This window comes from Mus musculus, chromosome 16, assembly GCF_000001635.26.
Source record: "Mus musculus strain C57BL/6J chromosome 16, GRCm38.p6 C57BL/6J".
NCBI lineage: Eukaryota > Metazoa > Chordata > Mammalia > Rodentia > Muridae > Mus > Mus musculus.
The window spans coordinates 81,450,270-81,467,088 of record NC_000082.6 but is presented as its reverse complement, the minus strand read 5'-3'; the positions used below and the strand labels follow the sequence as shown (position 1 = coordinate 81,467,088).

General features: G+C 36.2%; 1 protein-coding gene across 2 annotated transcripts in view; it reads right to left on the bottom strand.

The window, feature by feature from the left end:
• Ncam2 (neural cell adhesion molecule 2) overlaps positions 1-16,819 on the bottom strand; it is a 423,594-nt gene that overhangs the window by 157,202 nt on the left and 249,573 nt on the right. For both annotated transcript variants that reach the window (NM_001113208.1, NM_010954.4), the window contains exons 6-8: positions 11,682-11,799; positions 5,360-5,520; positions 1,385-1,530 (exon numbers count right to left, since the gene is read on the bottom strand). In NM_001113208.1, the coding sequence (NP_001106679.1) occupies positions 1,385-1,530; positions 5,360-5,520; positions 11,682-11,799 (425 nt within the window). The remainder of the gene's footprint in view (positions 1-1,384; positions 1,531-5,359; positions 5,521-11,681; positions 11,800-16,819) is intronic.

Genomic DNA, 16,819 nt, shown 5'->3' with positions numbered 1-16,819 from the left:
GTAATATACAACTCATGTTCAGCATGTATATGTAGGAATGTAAATGAAATAAAAAGAATGAGATAACTCGGAGAAGAAAGAACTTTCAGCTAGGACAATAATAAAAAATCAGAGTATGTGGCCTGTGGAGAATCATCCAGGAAGGGTAATGGTATGAAATCAATTACTTGAATCATTCATAGAATTTTGCTAAAATGCAACAGCTCCTTATCATTACAGATATCTGATTGTGTTTTACTAATTTTGTGAACATCAATTCATCTAATACTTGCTAATGGTGCCAAAACAATCCCTAAGTTTTTGAGCTGGAATAATATTAAGGGAAACTGTAATGTTTCCAAACTATGATGGTGGTCATTCACATTTTACTGTTTTATATTTTAAGGCAATATATAAAATAATCCTAGTGAACATCATTAATTATGTTCTAAAGAGATATACACTGTTATAAAAATGACATTAAGAGAATACTTGAAAAAGTGACGTATGGCAACACATCCATTTAAATGAGAAATGGACAAACTGATGCCTTATCAATTTATGACACCTTATGAATTTATGAACTTAATGTGATGTTGAATTCAATGCAGTCAGGTAAGAGGGCAGAAAGCATTTTGTAGGCAAATTAACTCCTCACTTTCCTATTGTCACATTATTAAATTAAAGTGCTTTGAGGCATCTTATTATATATACACCAACATTTTTCTGTATATATTCAATACATATAATGCTATTTAAACATTATTATAGGAGTTTCCAATTCCAGGAATGTCATTTGCCCCTTTCTTTGTCTTTCTGATTCTATATCATTTCTGTTTTCTGTGTATACCTAAAGGTTAACATGAGGGATTATGAAAATTATCAGTAACAAAACTCCATGGAGTGCAATGCATGGTAATATTTGAATTCTGCATAACTTCAATTTACTGTAGTGAAAGCAGATCAAAATGTTGTATCTATATCTGACCTGACATCTTTTTGTTAGGGTTTCCATTACATGAACTCAGAAACCTATCCACAGAAACATTTCTGAAAGGAAAAGAATGAGTGCCTCAGATTTTAATGACTTAATTTATACAGAGGAGATGGAAGTTAAACTTGCAAAACGTTTTTTAGAGATTCAGTATATATCGATCATCCACAGAAACTGCTTTCCAAATAAACTAAAAACCTAAGACTTTGTCATCTATTCAAATACATTTTACCTGTTACTAATTGACTTATATCTTCTCCACTACAATCATTTTAAACTTGCTGAGTGGTAGCTTTTTTTTTTTAATTTTTTTCTGAGTGGTAGTTTTAATACATTATTTATTTGGTTCTTGTAAGTTAATGTGTAAATTGTATACCTACGGATGGATTATTCTAGAAACAACAGTATTACCTTATCACCTTCAGAAAACATGACTCCATCTATGGCTCTTTTCCATGTGATTTCTGGAACAGGCTCCCCTTCTGCTTCACATACGAGTGTGACATGACCATTCTCAGATGTTGTCTCATTTTTAAGTTGTAATATATGAGGCTGTACTGTAACAAATATACATATTATTCAATTGGTATTGGAACAAAATGGTTACAATTCACAGTGAAAATTCCATAACAGACTTTTGATGCCAGGTATGAGCTCAATGAGATGAAGACTTGCATAGCAGTTATAACATCCTTTCTAAAAAGACCTAAAAAATTACAAATAAAGTGGGGAGACAATTCTAAATAAAAATCTTACCGATGTTCATTATAATAGTTATTTCAGATCCACATAAATCAACATAAAATATAATTTCCTAACAATATTTTTTCAGATTAACACAACATTCTATTATTTGTTTCCTAAAGCCACAAAATCGAAATTTCCTCTCCAATACAAAATATCTGTAAACACACACAGACACATAAGCATCATCTCTTTCCTCATTTATTGTATTTTATATTTTAATAAGTTCAACAGAGTAGACAAGTGATTAGAGTTTCTTGGTACCTAAGACATTTAGTTGTATATAACTGAAAAATATCATGACATAAAGACATATTCAAGAATTTTCTACATGTTACTATAAGCGATGAGTTACAACTTTAATTTGATTAAACATAGATCTGGTATTAACAATTTCTTTATAACTATAACCCTATAGAACACAACATTATGTATACTGGTATAAAATTTTCTTATAATAAAATACACCTACCTGCACAATTACAAACTGGCATAATAATCTAAAATTTGGTCTTTGTTTTATCTGTTCCCGGGACTTTTGTTGTTGCTGTTTGTACTGTTTGTTTGTGTTAACACGGCACACATATTTGAGAATATGCCTTCGTAAAATTAGCCTGTGGACAAGCCTGTGGAAAATGTTCTTGACTGATAGCGACTGTGGTTGAGACCATGCTACGGTGGGGGATGCCAGCCCTGGGCATGTGGTTTATGGTGTAGAAGGAATCAAGGTGAGCATGCCGCCATGTGAGTGCTTGCCCTGACTCCATTATGTAATCATTCATCTGTAGTCTAAGAGTTGTAGGATGAAATGGACCTTTCCTTCCCCAAGTTACTTAAGGCCATGGTGTTTCATCACTGTAAAAGGAACTCTCATTAAGACCCTGCTCCTCTCTCTCTCTCTGTCTCTCTGCCTCTCTGTCTCTCTCTCTCCCTCTCTCCCTCAACTTTCCGTTACTTTCTTACTTATTTAGCAAAATAAAAAGGAATTAGATACTCAAATCTACCTCTATCATATCAGTTCTATCAGTTCACAGAACTTAAAAAATCTACTAGTATAATTAACTAAGAAATGAAAAATTTTGACCAGAAGTAAGATCGCTGATACCAGAACTATGAAAAAGAAAACAAAAACAAAAAACAAAAAACTTTTAGTAGTTTTACATTTCGTTCGTTTCATTACTGTAGGTATGTATTTTTTAGAAATATAAAAATAAATTTATTCTTGTAACTTCAAAAAGCAATCCCACCATGATGCAATGTGACGTGTATTATTTTGTGTTTCAGAAAGATGGAAGCCACAGAAGCCTCGATGTTCTCCTTGCCCTCACATTCTGTCGTCCTTATAAAAGAAAAGATGACTAAATGATATTTTACATCAGCTCAGACAGATTGTGCAGTTGAGCACCTCTTCTTGTTTTATTTTGTTTTGTTTTGTTTTTGAGACAGGGTTTCTCTGTATAGCCCTGGCTGTCCTGGAACTCACTCTGTAGACCAGGCTGGCCTCGAACTCAGAAATCCACCTGCCTCTGCCTCCCACGTGCTGGGATTAAAGGCATGCACCGCCACGCCCAGCTGACACTCTCATTTCCAACTACTTACCTCACACTGAGGGAGATTTGTTTAGTTTCCCCAGTGTTGAGACTAATGTTTAAATATGAGAAAGATTAGATAATGATTTTATGTATTTTATAGTTCAATCCATGTGTTCTTCATTCTATGTGAGCAATCTAAGTATGGTTTTTGTTTCTTTCTATACATCATAATTAAAGACTTTTATAAACACCATTTTAGTATGACCTGACCTTGAAACTGCAAAACCATGCGGACCTAAATGGCAGTCTCTATTCAATGCCATCTGACTAATCTGATCCCATAGTATTCTGGGAATACATTATTATTCAGATTTTCATTTTTCATAAATTTTCTTCAAACTCTGTATCATCCTACAGGAATACACACACTATTAAGGTCTTGGCATCCAAATGCATACGTGCTGCAGCTACAATACCAGAGAGAAGCCTTATTATTCATTTTGTGTTCAAAGTGAAGAAAATATTTTTAGCTGCTAGTAGTATCATGCACCCTTGTTAACCACATATTTCTGACCTTTCATTTTTCTGGTTTTTATTATGAAATAATTTGATAATAAGATATGTAAAGGAGGCTAAAGCCACAATATATTAGCTATGTGTTTAACATTTAAAAGGAGATACATTTGGATTTTTTTTATTAGATATTTTCTTCATTTACATTTCCAATGCTATCCCCAAATCCCCTATACCCCTCCCCCCCGCCCTGCTCCCCAACCCACCCACTCCCACTTCTTGGCCCTGGAATTCCCCTATACTAGGGCATATAAAGTTTGCAAAACCAAGGTGTTGGTGTTTTGTTAATGCTTATGTATGTATAACATGTGCATGCATTACTCAGGGAGTCCAGAAGGAGGGAGCAGATCCAATGAAACTGGAATTACAGGTGGTAGTGAGCCAAGTGTCAACACTTTGCCCCTTCTTAGAGTTGTGAACAAAACACCGATGTAAGGAGTTACAGAGACAAAGTTTGGAGCTGAGACAAAAGGATTGACCATCTAGAGACTGCCATATCCAGGGATCCATCCCATAATCAGCCCCCAAATGCAGACACCATTGCACACATTGCAAGATGTTGCTGAAAGGACCCTGATATAGCTGTCCCTTGTGAGACTATGCGGGGATTAGCAAACACAGAAGTGGATGCTCACAGTCAGCTATTGGATGGATCACAGGGCCCCCAATGGAGGAGCTAGAGAAAGTACCCAAGGAGCTAAAGGGATCTGCAACCCTATAGGTGGAACAACATTATGAACTAACCAGTACCCCTGAGCTCTTGACTCTAGCTGCATATGTATCAAAAGATGGCCTAGTCAGCCATCACTGGAAAGAGAGTCCCATTGGACATGCAAACTTTATATACCCCAGTACAAGGGAATGCCAGGGCCAAAAAGTGGGAGTGGGTGGATATGGGAGTGGGGGGGAGGTTATGGGGGATATTTGGGATAGCATTGGAAATGTAAATGAGGAAAATACCTAATAAAAATTAAAAATAAAAAGAATGGAGCCACAACCTTTTATGAACTGAAGCCAGTATTGGGGACCAGGGAACCAGCATCATTTCAGGTCTCAAACTTGTTTAACTTGAGATTCCACAGTATTTGAGCAACTGTCTCTTTCATTGTCAAAACGAAGAGAGTAAAATAAACACGTCTACTATTCTACATGCTCAGACAGCCTCCCCCCAAAAGATATTATATCTCTTACTCAATATGGATAATGCTCACATACTGTCTTTGAAGATGGTAAGACACTGATTATAGTTACAGGGAAACATTTCTAAACAAGAGCTTTTCACATGGAAATTTTTGAAAGCACCAAATATAACATCAATCGCAACATGTGTCCATTAATGATGTAATGACATAGCTTTAAGAAATTTTTGGCAACATATTGAAAAAATACATTATTTAATGTATGTTTTTGAAATGCAGAAACAGTTTTTGTCTATGGATAGTTTATAGTTTGCATCTGAGAGCAGAGGGTAGGTTGGCTCTGACATCCTTACACTTGGATGGATATTGCATTATAATCTCAGTGCTGTGATACTTACCAAAGACTTGAAGGAAGGCCTGCTTTTGATCTTCTCCTGCCTTGTTTGTTGCTTTGCAGACATAAGAGCCCCCGTCTTTATTGATTATGTTCCTGACAGTGAGCTCTGTATTACTGCCCTTTAAAATATACTTTTCATTTTCTTCAATGAGTTTGCCGTTCCTAAAAAAGACAAAAGAAGTTGATCTTCACAATCTAATTTTATAAATAGGACATCAAATCAACTTTATTATATATAAGCATAACATTTTTCATGATTAGGATAATTGATTGTTATAACTCAGTCAAATATATACTTTTATTCGTCAAGCAACCTTAAGGCAAACACATAGAGATAATCTTTGAAATTTAGCTTGATTAGAGATAAGAATGACATTTGTCTGAGGTTGAAATATTAATATTAAGTCAAGTAATTAAAGCACATGAATTCAACTTGTACTTTCTTTATTAGAAAATACTCATTACTGATTTTTATTCTTTTGTACTTTAACTATTAATTAGCCAACATACATTTATGTTACAGTGTTGTGTACACATATGACTTACAAAAATAGAAATTCTAATTAAAAATCCCCTTTTTCACATGAAATAATATAAATTTATATCATTAAGATCTAGTCCATATAACTTTTGTTAGTAAAAATTGATGTGATAGTGAAGTTAATAACTTTTGTTTCTTCACAGCAGTAATTATCATTTCCAAGTTCTTTCCCCAGTGAAATTTATTTCATTTACTGTTTATTTGGTTATAATAATATTGGCTATTAGCATTCTCTAGTATATTTTAAATACATAAATAGTTTATAACATCCTTACACATTGTAAAATCTTATATATTCCCCTTACTAGCTTTTTTCTCACTTCATTTTTCTCATATTTTGTCTTATTATTTTTAATTGTGAACTGAATTGCTCATATGATACACTGAAATAAAACACTCAGAACCTCTCTAGGATAGAGATATTAATATCTCTTTATCAGTTTAGATTTCAACTTAAAAGACGTCTTTTAAAAATCTTTGCTGCTGGAAAGAGAACAAAACTTTTATATGCCATAGCGACTTTCAAATGAATTCAAAGCATGTCGATAATGCCAGAGACATAAAGGCATTTAAAAAATGCATACCTGAAATGTACATCAATGAAAATATAACCTGATGGAAAATCTTTATATGGCACTTTCTATGTGACCATAGAAATTGAGTATAGAAATATCAGTGGAGAACACAAAGATGATGCCAAAAAGTAAGTCAGAAAAAAAAAAAAACCCAGAAATGACATAAATTTCTAAACAATTACATGAAATATTGTTCTGACCCAAGGAGGATAAATATTTAATCACACAACAGTATTGCTTCAAAAACATGTACTAGAACATTATAAACTGAAATTAAAAACAGACAAATACACATGCAAATGTAAAAGACATTTAGAAAATAAGAATTTAGATTTCAGTAACTGATTTATAAAAACTAGGTTAGATGTCTGGATACGTTCAGATAACTACCACTGTGAAACAGAAATGTGATATACCTCCCTATGACTATTTTTTTTAAATGCAGAGAATATTTACTAGAATATTTGCTGAAACAAAAGAAGTGGTGAATTGAAGATAAGTTATGAAAACGCTCACTATGTTACAGATAATTAATGGAATTAGCAAACAATATCAGAAATTAAGGTTAAGCACACACGCAGACATGTAAAGAAAATAACATAATTAAAAATAATCAATACCCAAAGTAGTATTTAGTGAAAGCTTGAACAAGAAGTTTGAAGTAAAGAAAATTTTAAATATAATTGTCTAAAAATCAACCATGTATAGTCAAGGCAAGATTAGGTTGATCCCTACTAATAGGATGGTGTAACAGAATAAAATTGAACAGGGGCTAGGATACACTTTGCCAGCCAGGGCTGAGGAGTATCCCTGAGAAATTAAGCTATGCAACAGATTTGGTGTAAGGGCGTGGAGAGTGCCGAGGTGGGAAGGAGGTATGCAGAGAGGGGGAGGAGGGATGGGAGGGGGCAGTGAGAGGGACAGAAGGAACACTGGGATGCCTGGGGCCCTTTCATCTGTAGCACACACTTGATGCACCTGGAAGCAACAGTTGATGACATAAGCTGCACACAATTCCAAAAGAGAAGGCCAGTGGGATCGCCTGTATTGTAACAACTATAGTAATACAGAAATTAATTCCAGAATAAGGCCGATAATCAGTCATGGTAGGCTTTGAATGAAATTAAAGTTCATGAGCACACTTCTGTAAATGCACGCCATAAAACAATGCCTTTGGACTTTCCTGGGTATTGCTGTTTACTTTGTGGAAATGATCACAGTGTTCTAACTTTTAGCTTTCTTCTGCCTTCTGTACTGTGTAAAATAATAACGCATGGACACGCCTCCGTGTGACCATTGCCTCCATAACAATTCAGGTGACTGAATTTGGAGATGCGGACTTCGAACCAATTTAAATTTGCATAGGTCACTGCTACATTTGTTGGATGTTGTGTGTGAAGACTGACCACTGAGACCCATGGGTCCACATGACATTCTTCCTTCTCTTCTTCCCTCATACCACAAGCACACACTAACTAACACAGCTTCGTTATCAAGACTGAGGGGGTAAAACAGGTCCTCCTGTGTATACCACCTCTCTATCTCAAGGAACCTGTTTTCTTTGCCAAAAATAAGAAAAACCCAGCATTTATATTGAGGGGGGGAAGCTATTGCAGGATATAGTGGACATCAGGTTGAAAGAAAGAGAATCCTCATCAGAAAGCAACAGCACTGATCCCTTTATCTTGGACACCGGCAATCAAGAATTGTGAGAAACTGTATTTTTGCCGTTTAAACACACCATCTAATATGCTATATTCTCTTATATCGACCCACAATTACTAACACAGTGGCTTCCATCATATCACTGGCACGCATCTTCTCTACTCAGCAGGTCCTCTGGATCCCCAAGTGCATTCAATATACTCCCCAATGCTTACAAGAATTTATTTGTATAGTTTTGATACATATTTTATACCTACAGATAAATGGAATTAAACAAAAACCTTTCAGTAAAAGTAAATTTGTCTTTACAAATGTTTAAACAATACAATCTTATTTCTCAAATACAATTTTTAAATCAAACACCAAAACATCTGTTTCAACTTAAGTACTATCCAGTATAAGCAAGAAATGTCATTTGAAGGTATATGGATGAAAAAAAAGTATGTGCCTGTGTGTGTGTGTGTGTGTGTGTGTGTGTGTGTGTGTGTGTGTGAATAAATATATTTTGAATTTGTCACATTTAATTCTTATGCTATTTTTATTTCAAATAAATGATTAAAAATAATTATGAACAAATTAAAATATCTAATATCTTCTAGGGATGCATGATCATGTGTGTCATGTTCTTGATTATCATTTGTTCTTTGTGGTGAATAACACAAGTCATGTCGGAGACTCAGTAGGATTTCTTATGGCAAATCAACAATCTCTGAGATACATCATGATCACCTGGGGTTAGTAGCCTGATGTCAGGTTGGCAATTCTACTAAAACAATATTACAAAGAACTAGTATCTGTATGTATCAGTTTCAATCACTTTGTTTATAGATGTGTTATGCTTATTGAATCATACTACACTCAAAGCATAAACAAGATAAAGATACAATAATAGGTTATCAAACTAAGTTTAAAAGGAAAGAAGTGAAGCACAGCAGTGTCTGTTATTGTCCTTAAAATAAATTCTAAAGCTTAAAACTTTTCACATTGCCTTTGTATATATGGAATATATGTGACTAAAATTTTATGATTTTTATTCTTGCACTTTAGCATTTATGAAGTATAGTAATGGCTATAGATCTTAGTGTTCATACAAAAACTGTCATTTTTTTGCTTTGGAATATTATTTGGAATAAAAAATTACATATCAGTGCACACAAAAATGTATATGGATCACAAGGTAGTTAAATTAGACTGAATGGAAAAAAAATACAAAGATAATCACATGCAGTAGTCAATAATAGTCACAAAATGACAAAATCATGTGACAGAGTAAAACAGTGGCTAGTAGGGTTATCATCAGATTTTTTTGACATTTATTGTGTGTATACATTTACATATGTATGACATTTTCATGCATGCATACCTGAGAAGTCATATATAGCAGGGTGCCAAATTCAAGGTTAAATCTTGCTTCTGAACATGGATTTTCATTGGCCCCTTCTGTTAACCTAAAGTGGCTGCCCAGTGACGCTCTATGCTCATGGTGTATGTACCTTGATTGACTTTAAAACTGTGCAACAGAATGACTGGCATTTTGAGATAGACAGTAGAATCCAACTCAGGACCTCATGCTTATGAGGCATTTTGAGATAGACAGTAGAATCCAACTCAGGACCTCATGCTTATGAGGTAAGCACTTAACTGACTAAGGCCTCATAAACTGCACCCTCGTGTCTCTCTACAAGATTGCCCAGTTTTAAACTCCATTACTTTCGATTTAGATCTTTGAGCAATAATCAATGACAATGGAGTGCTATAAAATGTGATTGGCCATAGTCGAGTCAAAGTACATCTAAAAAACTTAATAGACAATGAAATAGTCAAAGAATAGCTTTGTAAAATGCTATTGTTATTGTTTTCATTGGGGGATTTGCGAAATTAAAACCTAATTTCTTGAAATTTCACCTATATAACTATTTCACAATATAGGACAAAAAGGCAATATACAGCTATTTTCATATAAAACAATACATGATTGTGATCCAAACCATAACATTGCTAAAAGTCTTAATACATCCTTTTTAATAAGACCTTATTTCAGATACAACAAGAAAAATCAATCAGCAACAGGGAGATGGTGCCAAGGGTGAACTAAAGATACACTGTAGCAACAGTAAACACTCTCCAGCAGCCTTTCACTCAGAAAAATTATAGCACAGGGCACATGCATGTGATGCAGTCATTGGCTATGCAGTCTAGTCCAGTTAACCAAAAATTTATGGCACCTTGGGCTGGTAACATGCCTCAGAGCATCAAAGAACTCAAGTTTGGAACCCTAAGTTCATTTCAGATTCCATAGTGAACGGAAAGAACAAGCTCTTGAAAATTGTTCTTTGATATTCATAAACATGCCATGGAATGTACATGTATGTCCACACACACACACACACAGAGTGAATTATTCTAAGAGCTTTTTAAAATAATTTCCATTATTTATGAGATATAGTAAATTATATCATCTCCTACTCTTTTCTCCGTCTAAAATCGACCATATGCTCCTCCTTGTTCTTTTTTATTTTGATTGAAAAGAGATTGCCCCACCGAGGGATCCATCTATCTGCAGACACCAAAGTCCCACACTACTGTTGATTCCAAGAAACACTTGCCTAGTATGGCTGTCCCCTGAGAGGTTCCACCAGCACCTGACCAATACAGATGTGGATTCTTACAGCCAATCATCTGACTGAACCCAGTGGGAAACCAATGGGAGAACTACAGAAAGGACTGAAGGAGGTGAATGAATTGCAACCCCATGAGAAGATTAATATCAACTAACGACCACCCAGAGCTCCCAGGAACTAAACCACCAACCAAAGAGTACACATGGAGGGACCCATGGCTCCATATGCATATGTAGCACAGGATGGCCTTATCTGACATCAGTGGGAGGGGAGGCCCTTGGTCCTATAGGGTTGAGGCAGGAGTAGGTGAGTAGGTGGAGGAGCACCCTCATATAGGCAAAGGAGAGGAGGGAGAGGGGGTGTGGGGTGGGTGTTCTTTGGAGGCGTAACTTAGAAGGGGATATCATTTGAAATGTAAACAAATAAATTGTTTGAAATGAAATATATTTTTTTCATACAATATGTTCTGTTCTTGGTTTTTCTCCCTAAACTGCTCCCAGATCCTCCCCCTGTCATCTCTCACTAAAATCCATATCTTTTTTTTCTCTTCTTTATAAAAAAGGCACTTAAAAATAATAATAAAACAAGAAGAAAGCAATCTGGAATAAGACAAGATCAGAAGAAAAGGAGACAAAGGAAACACTTTTTGTTTTTCAAATTCATGATTTCATTTCATTATTTACATATGTATATGTATATGAACACATATTTCCATATGTGTACATATATTCCTAAATACACCCCACTTCAACTGTATAATGTTACTTGCATATGTGTTTTCAGGGATGATAATTTGATGTTGGATAACATTAATTTTAAATTAGATAAGATAATATTTGTTACTTTCTGAATAATTATAACTTCAAACATTAGTCTGTGTGCTTTATTAGCACCACACATAAGACATGAGTACTCACTTACCTGAACCAAGAGATGGTTGGATCTGGGGAGCCCGAGGCCTTGCATGTTAAGGTCATCTCTTCTCCTCTCTCTGCTGTAGCATTGAAGGACTTCTGGGGCATCATGATTGCTGGTGGAACTGAAGGAGAAAGGACATAGCATAAAGAGTTGCAACTAGAATTCTGCACCAAGAATAATTCGCCACTACCTTTTAGTGCATTGGATCTCCTTAGTTCCTTTCTGTTTATGGAGAATTAAGGTCAGTGATATGGTTTTTTTTATGCGTAATAAGATAATTCACCATGTTATTAGTTTAGTATTTCTCAATCTGTTAAACAATGAATTGTGTATTTTAGTGAACATATATAATGCATGAAATATGTCTCACACAAAGACACAAGAGCACTGACTTAATCCATACTGAAATCTACTTTGAGCATAAATGGATTTCCTATTTGGGTTCTTATTGGTCTATGTAATTCCATAGGCCATCGTTCACTGTTTCAAGACAGGGCTTTCAAATTAGGTGTCAAAACATAATGTTCTTTCTGATTAACTACACTTAATTTCTTCAAACAACTATAAAACATTTTATGGAGAGAAACTGCTTCAGCCATAGAGTATGAAAATAGATTTTCATGAACAATTCAATTTTAAAATTAAGCTTCCTCAATTTCCAACTAATTACATTGCGAAACTGTATACGCTGCACATTTTGGTCATGTTGAAACTGTGGCTGAAATGCAGTGTTTGCAATAAACAAGCTGCAGACTTCCATGGCAATGCCTCAGTCCCAAAGTAAAGCCTTATCTAGCACTTAGCACACACCCCATGCCATTAAAGTGTATATGGTGAAATAGTAATTATAAAACAGATATAGTAATAAATTAGACAAAATAGAGACACAGACATATAGATGTTTGATTACAGTTGTACATCTTTAAAGTAGTGTTCATGTCTGCATCAAAGGGGCATAGCCCACTGACAATGAGGAAAGTAGATAATATACACATTAATAATTAAGCACAGTGCTTTACATTTATGCCTTTAGGAAGTTAGTTATAGGAATCAAGCTTTTACATAAAATAGCATAATAATAATTACTAGTATCCCTGAAGATGGACTTTCATAGCTATTAACACTTAACACTAAGGACATATTCATTTCTGTCTCATTTTCGTTCTGTTGTAACTGTAGACATGTTAAAATTTTCACCATATAACCTACTACTTTAATTTTGTGCCTCGTGAACGAACATTAAATGAGGCACATTAGAACTTTCTTGTCTTTTTAAATTTCTTTTTTTGATAGTATCACACATTATCAGTATTTGCTCTGCCTTTTTCTCTTTTCAATTTCCCCCTATACCTCTCTCCACTCTCCTCCCGATTCATGACATATTTTTTTCATTAATTGTTATTGTGTACACACACACACACACACGCACACACACACATATGTATATGGAGGAATATATGAATATGCAGCCTTATATATATTCCTTAATATAACTTGTTCTGTTCATGTTACTTGTATGAATATATATGTTCAGGACATTTTGACACTGGACAGTTATTTTGCCTTTCTTCTTGCTTTTCACTTCTCTGTGATAGGTATGATGCTCTTGTCTTAGAAGAAGGCTTAGCATTACTTTTTTTCTTGCTTTTTTTCCTGGCTAGTAACCAGTTTCTGTGAGTTCATGAGTGCAACAGCCCTGCCATGTTAAGAAGATATTGTCTTGCATTAGTCTTGAGCACTCTGTGACGCCTAGCATTTTCTCCTGTGCTCCCATGGTATTCCTATGCTTGGGAGGAGAGTAGGAGTAGAAAGGAGATGCCCCATTCATGACTTACCATCCATCCATCATTTATCCTATGAACTTCCACCAGTCTTAGCTCTCTGTATTCACCACCATGCACTGCATAAAGAATCTACTCTGAGGAAGGCTGAGAGATGCAGCGTTCTATAGGCATGATTGTTTTACCATTTGTTATTTATACACTCATTTGAAGGAATGGTTAAATTATTTTTTATTATAGTAACATATTTTGTCATAAATACTGAAAACAAACTTTTAACAGAAATTCTGCCAGATAGAAATATTTGGGGGTTGAGGAGCGTTTTTCAGTTCTTTTGCTTCTGTTGCTGCTGCTACTTATTCAGAGGCCCTGCCAGACCTTTACAAATACAGAGTTGGATGGCTTGTAGCCAACCATTTCACTGAGTATGGGGTGGAGTGGGAGGGTGTGGGGGGCAGGGCAGAAGTGGAAGAGTTAGGACTGAAGGAGCTAAAGACGTTTGCAACCCCATAGGAAGAACAAGAATATCAACCAACCAGAACCCCAGAGCTCCAGGGGCTAAGCCACCAACCAAGGAGTACACATGGCTCCAGCTGCATATGTAGCAGAGGACAGCCTTGTCAAGAATCAATGGGAGGAGAGGTTCTCAGTCCTATGAAGGCTGGATAGATGTCCAGTGTAGGGGAATTGTGGGTAGGGAGGTAGAAGTGAATGGGTAGGTGGAGGAACACCCTCATAGGAGGGGGGGGGGGAGGAGGGATGGGATAGGGGGTTTCCGGGAGGGAGGGAAACTGGTAGGGGGATAACACTTGAAATGTAAATAAATTAAAAAATTCATACACACATAAAGATTTTAAAAAGTATACTGAAAAAGAAGCATAACTGTCTAATATTAGATCACTGTCAAATCTGTGGAATATTTGGTATATAAATGAATAGTTTCAAGTCACTTGAAAGATTCACTGTTAGAGGTTGTGTGGAAAGAATTGATTTACAACTCAGCTGGAAAATCTTGTGTTGACAAAGATCCTGGGAAGGCTGTCACTTGAGTTTTTGCTTCAATAAAATCCCTGGAATATGTGATACACAAGAAAATTCCCTTAGTAATCCTTGAAATCATTACCTGCACGGGGAGTTTTCACCTGTCCTAAACAATCCCATACCTTGCCTTGAAGTTTAGTAAGGATTTCACTGAGTTGCTTCGCTCAGTTGGGTGGCACTGCAGACAAGGTATTTTCTGTGCAAATTGGGCCCCAGAGTCTTGCACTCTTCCTATCTGTCAGAACCTATCCTTTCCTTTCAAATAAAACTTTTAAACATGTATACCCTATGGAGGGTGAGGAGCCACTTCAAGCAGCCAGTCTTCAAAAAAAAGAAAAAAAGAAATAAGTGGATAAGTGGAGCTACTAGAATAAGGTGCTGTGAAGAGGAAATTACAGAATTAGTAAGATACAGTATGGACAGCTTTCTAGAGAGGAAACACAGACGAAAGCATATAGGACAATGCAAGCAGACATCAAACTAGCCAGCAAACTGATTCCTTGTCAACTTGACATCCGTACACATCATTATTAAGCTACAATCTTTCCTTCTTATTCATCCCACAGGGCTTACATTAATATGAACATCAAAATATAAAATTTTGCAAATTTTAAGAGTCCCACATCTTTAAAAGTTCATTCCTCTTTAGACTAGGGAACAAAATACCCATGGAAGGAGTTACAGAGACAAAGTTTGGCGCTAACAGGAAAGGATGGACCATCCAGAGACTACCCCGCCCAGGGATCTATCCCATAATCAGTTACAAAACGCAGACACTATTGCATATGCCAGAAAGATTTTGCTGACAGGACCCTGATATAGCTCTCTCTTGTGAGACTATGCCAGTGCCTGGAAAATACAGAAGTGGATGCTCACAGCCATCTATTGGATGGAACACAGGGCCCCCAATAGAGGAGCAAGAGAAAGTACTCAAGGAGCTGAATGGGGTCTGCAACCCTGTAGGTGGAACAACAATATGAACTAACAAGTACCCTCAGAGCTCGTGTCTCTAACTGCATATGTAGCAGAAGATGGCCTAGTCGGCCATCATTGGGAAGGGAGGCCCCTTGGTCTTGCAAACTTTATATGCACCAGTACAGGGGAAAGCCAGGGCCAAGAAGTGGGAGTGGGTGGGTAGTGGAGTAGGGCTGTCGGAGGGTATAGAGAACTTTCGGGATAGCATTTGAAATGTAAATGAAGAAAATAATAAAAAAGAAAAAATACTATAAAAAGTTCAGTCTCTTTGAAATTCAAATTCCTATAAAATTCAGCTTCTCAACAGTGGGGTCCCAATAAATCAAAAATAAATTAAATATTATTTCAAGAGTGAGGAGGTATGGGAATGTGAAACAGTCAGAGAATGGATGGGGGAGAATGAAATGTGGAGTATAAAATTTAACTAATTAATTAATAACAAAAATGAGATAGAGAAGAACTGGTGTGCAGTCACAGTATGAACAATGCAAAACCAAACTCCAGTTATCTCGGCTTCACTCACAGTCTCCTGCGATCCTCCAAAAAACTTAGGTCACTTCCTCATTTCTGCCAACTGTAACACACCTCCTATCTTCTAGACTCCAGTAGGTTCCACTCCATAGCTGTCAATGGTCTTCGTTGTCATCCTACGGTTTTTGCATCTTCAAAACACTGGGGTCTTCTGCAATGGGACCACACTTTCTCCAACCGCTTCTCCTAGGCTCTGTTCATGGTGCCAGCCTCCAATACTATGCATGATCACTTCATTGCCGTCAAGTGTCACTGAGACTTCACCTTCACCAGTGGCCTCTCCTGGCTTCTCACAGTGTCAGCCCTCAGGTGTTCTTCATGATCTTGTCATTCCTTCAAACCAGTTCAATCTCCGTGACTTTTACACTGTCAAGTTTGGCTGCCAGCACTGAACCTTACCTGATGTTGCCTCTCAGGTAAAGTTTCCCAGAAGACTTCATTTCAATGAAGCTAATCTCTCCAGCTCCATCAGATCAACATTGCGTATTCCAGCACAGCAAAGGTTTCACTTTAATAGTTCTGGTTTCTTGCTGATCACAGCCAATTCTTCATCCCCAGCTAACCAGAATAGTTTCAAATATAATGAATGGCCTTGGTAGAGTTTTTAAGCATCCTTTTAAAACATCACAGGCCAAGCCCTGATTTTCATTGTCCTGAACATTCTTATCTTCCAGGCTCCTGCCAAACAGCTCACCAAGCACTGAACATACAATGACTTTTCTTGCACAAAGTTTCAAAGTTCTTCTGCAATCCTCCCCAAAACAACTTGGTCATGTTTTTCACAGCAATCAATAAATACCTAACTATCATGGT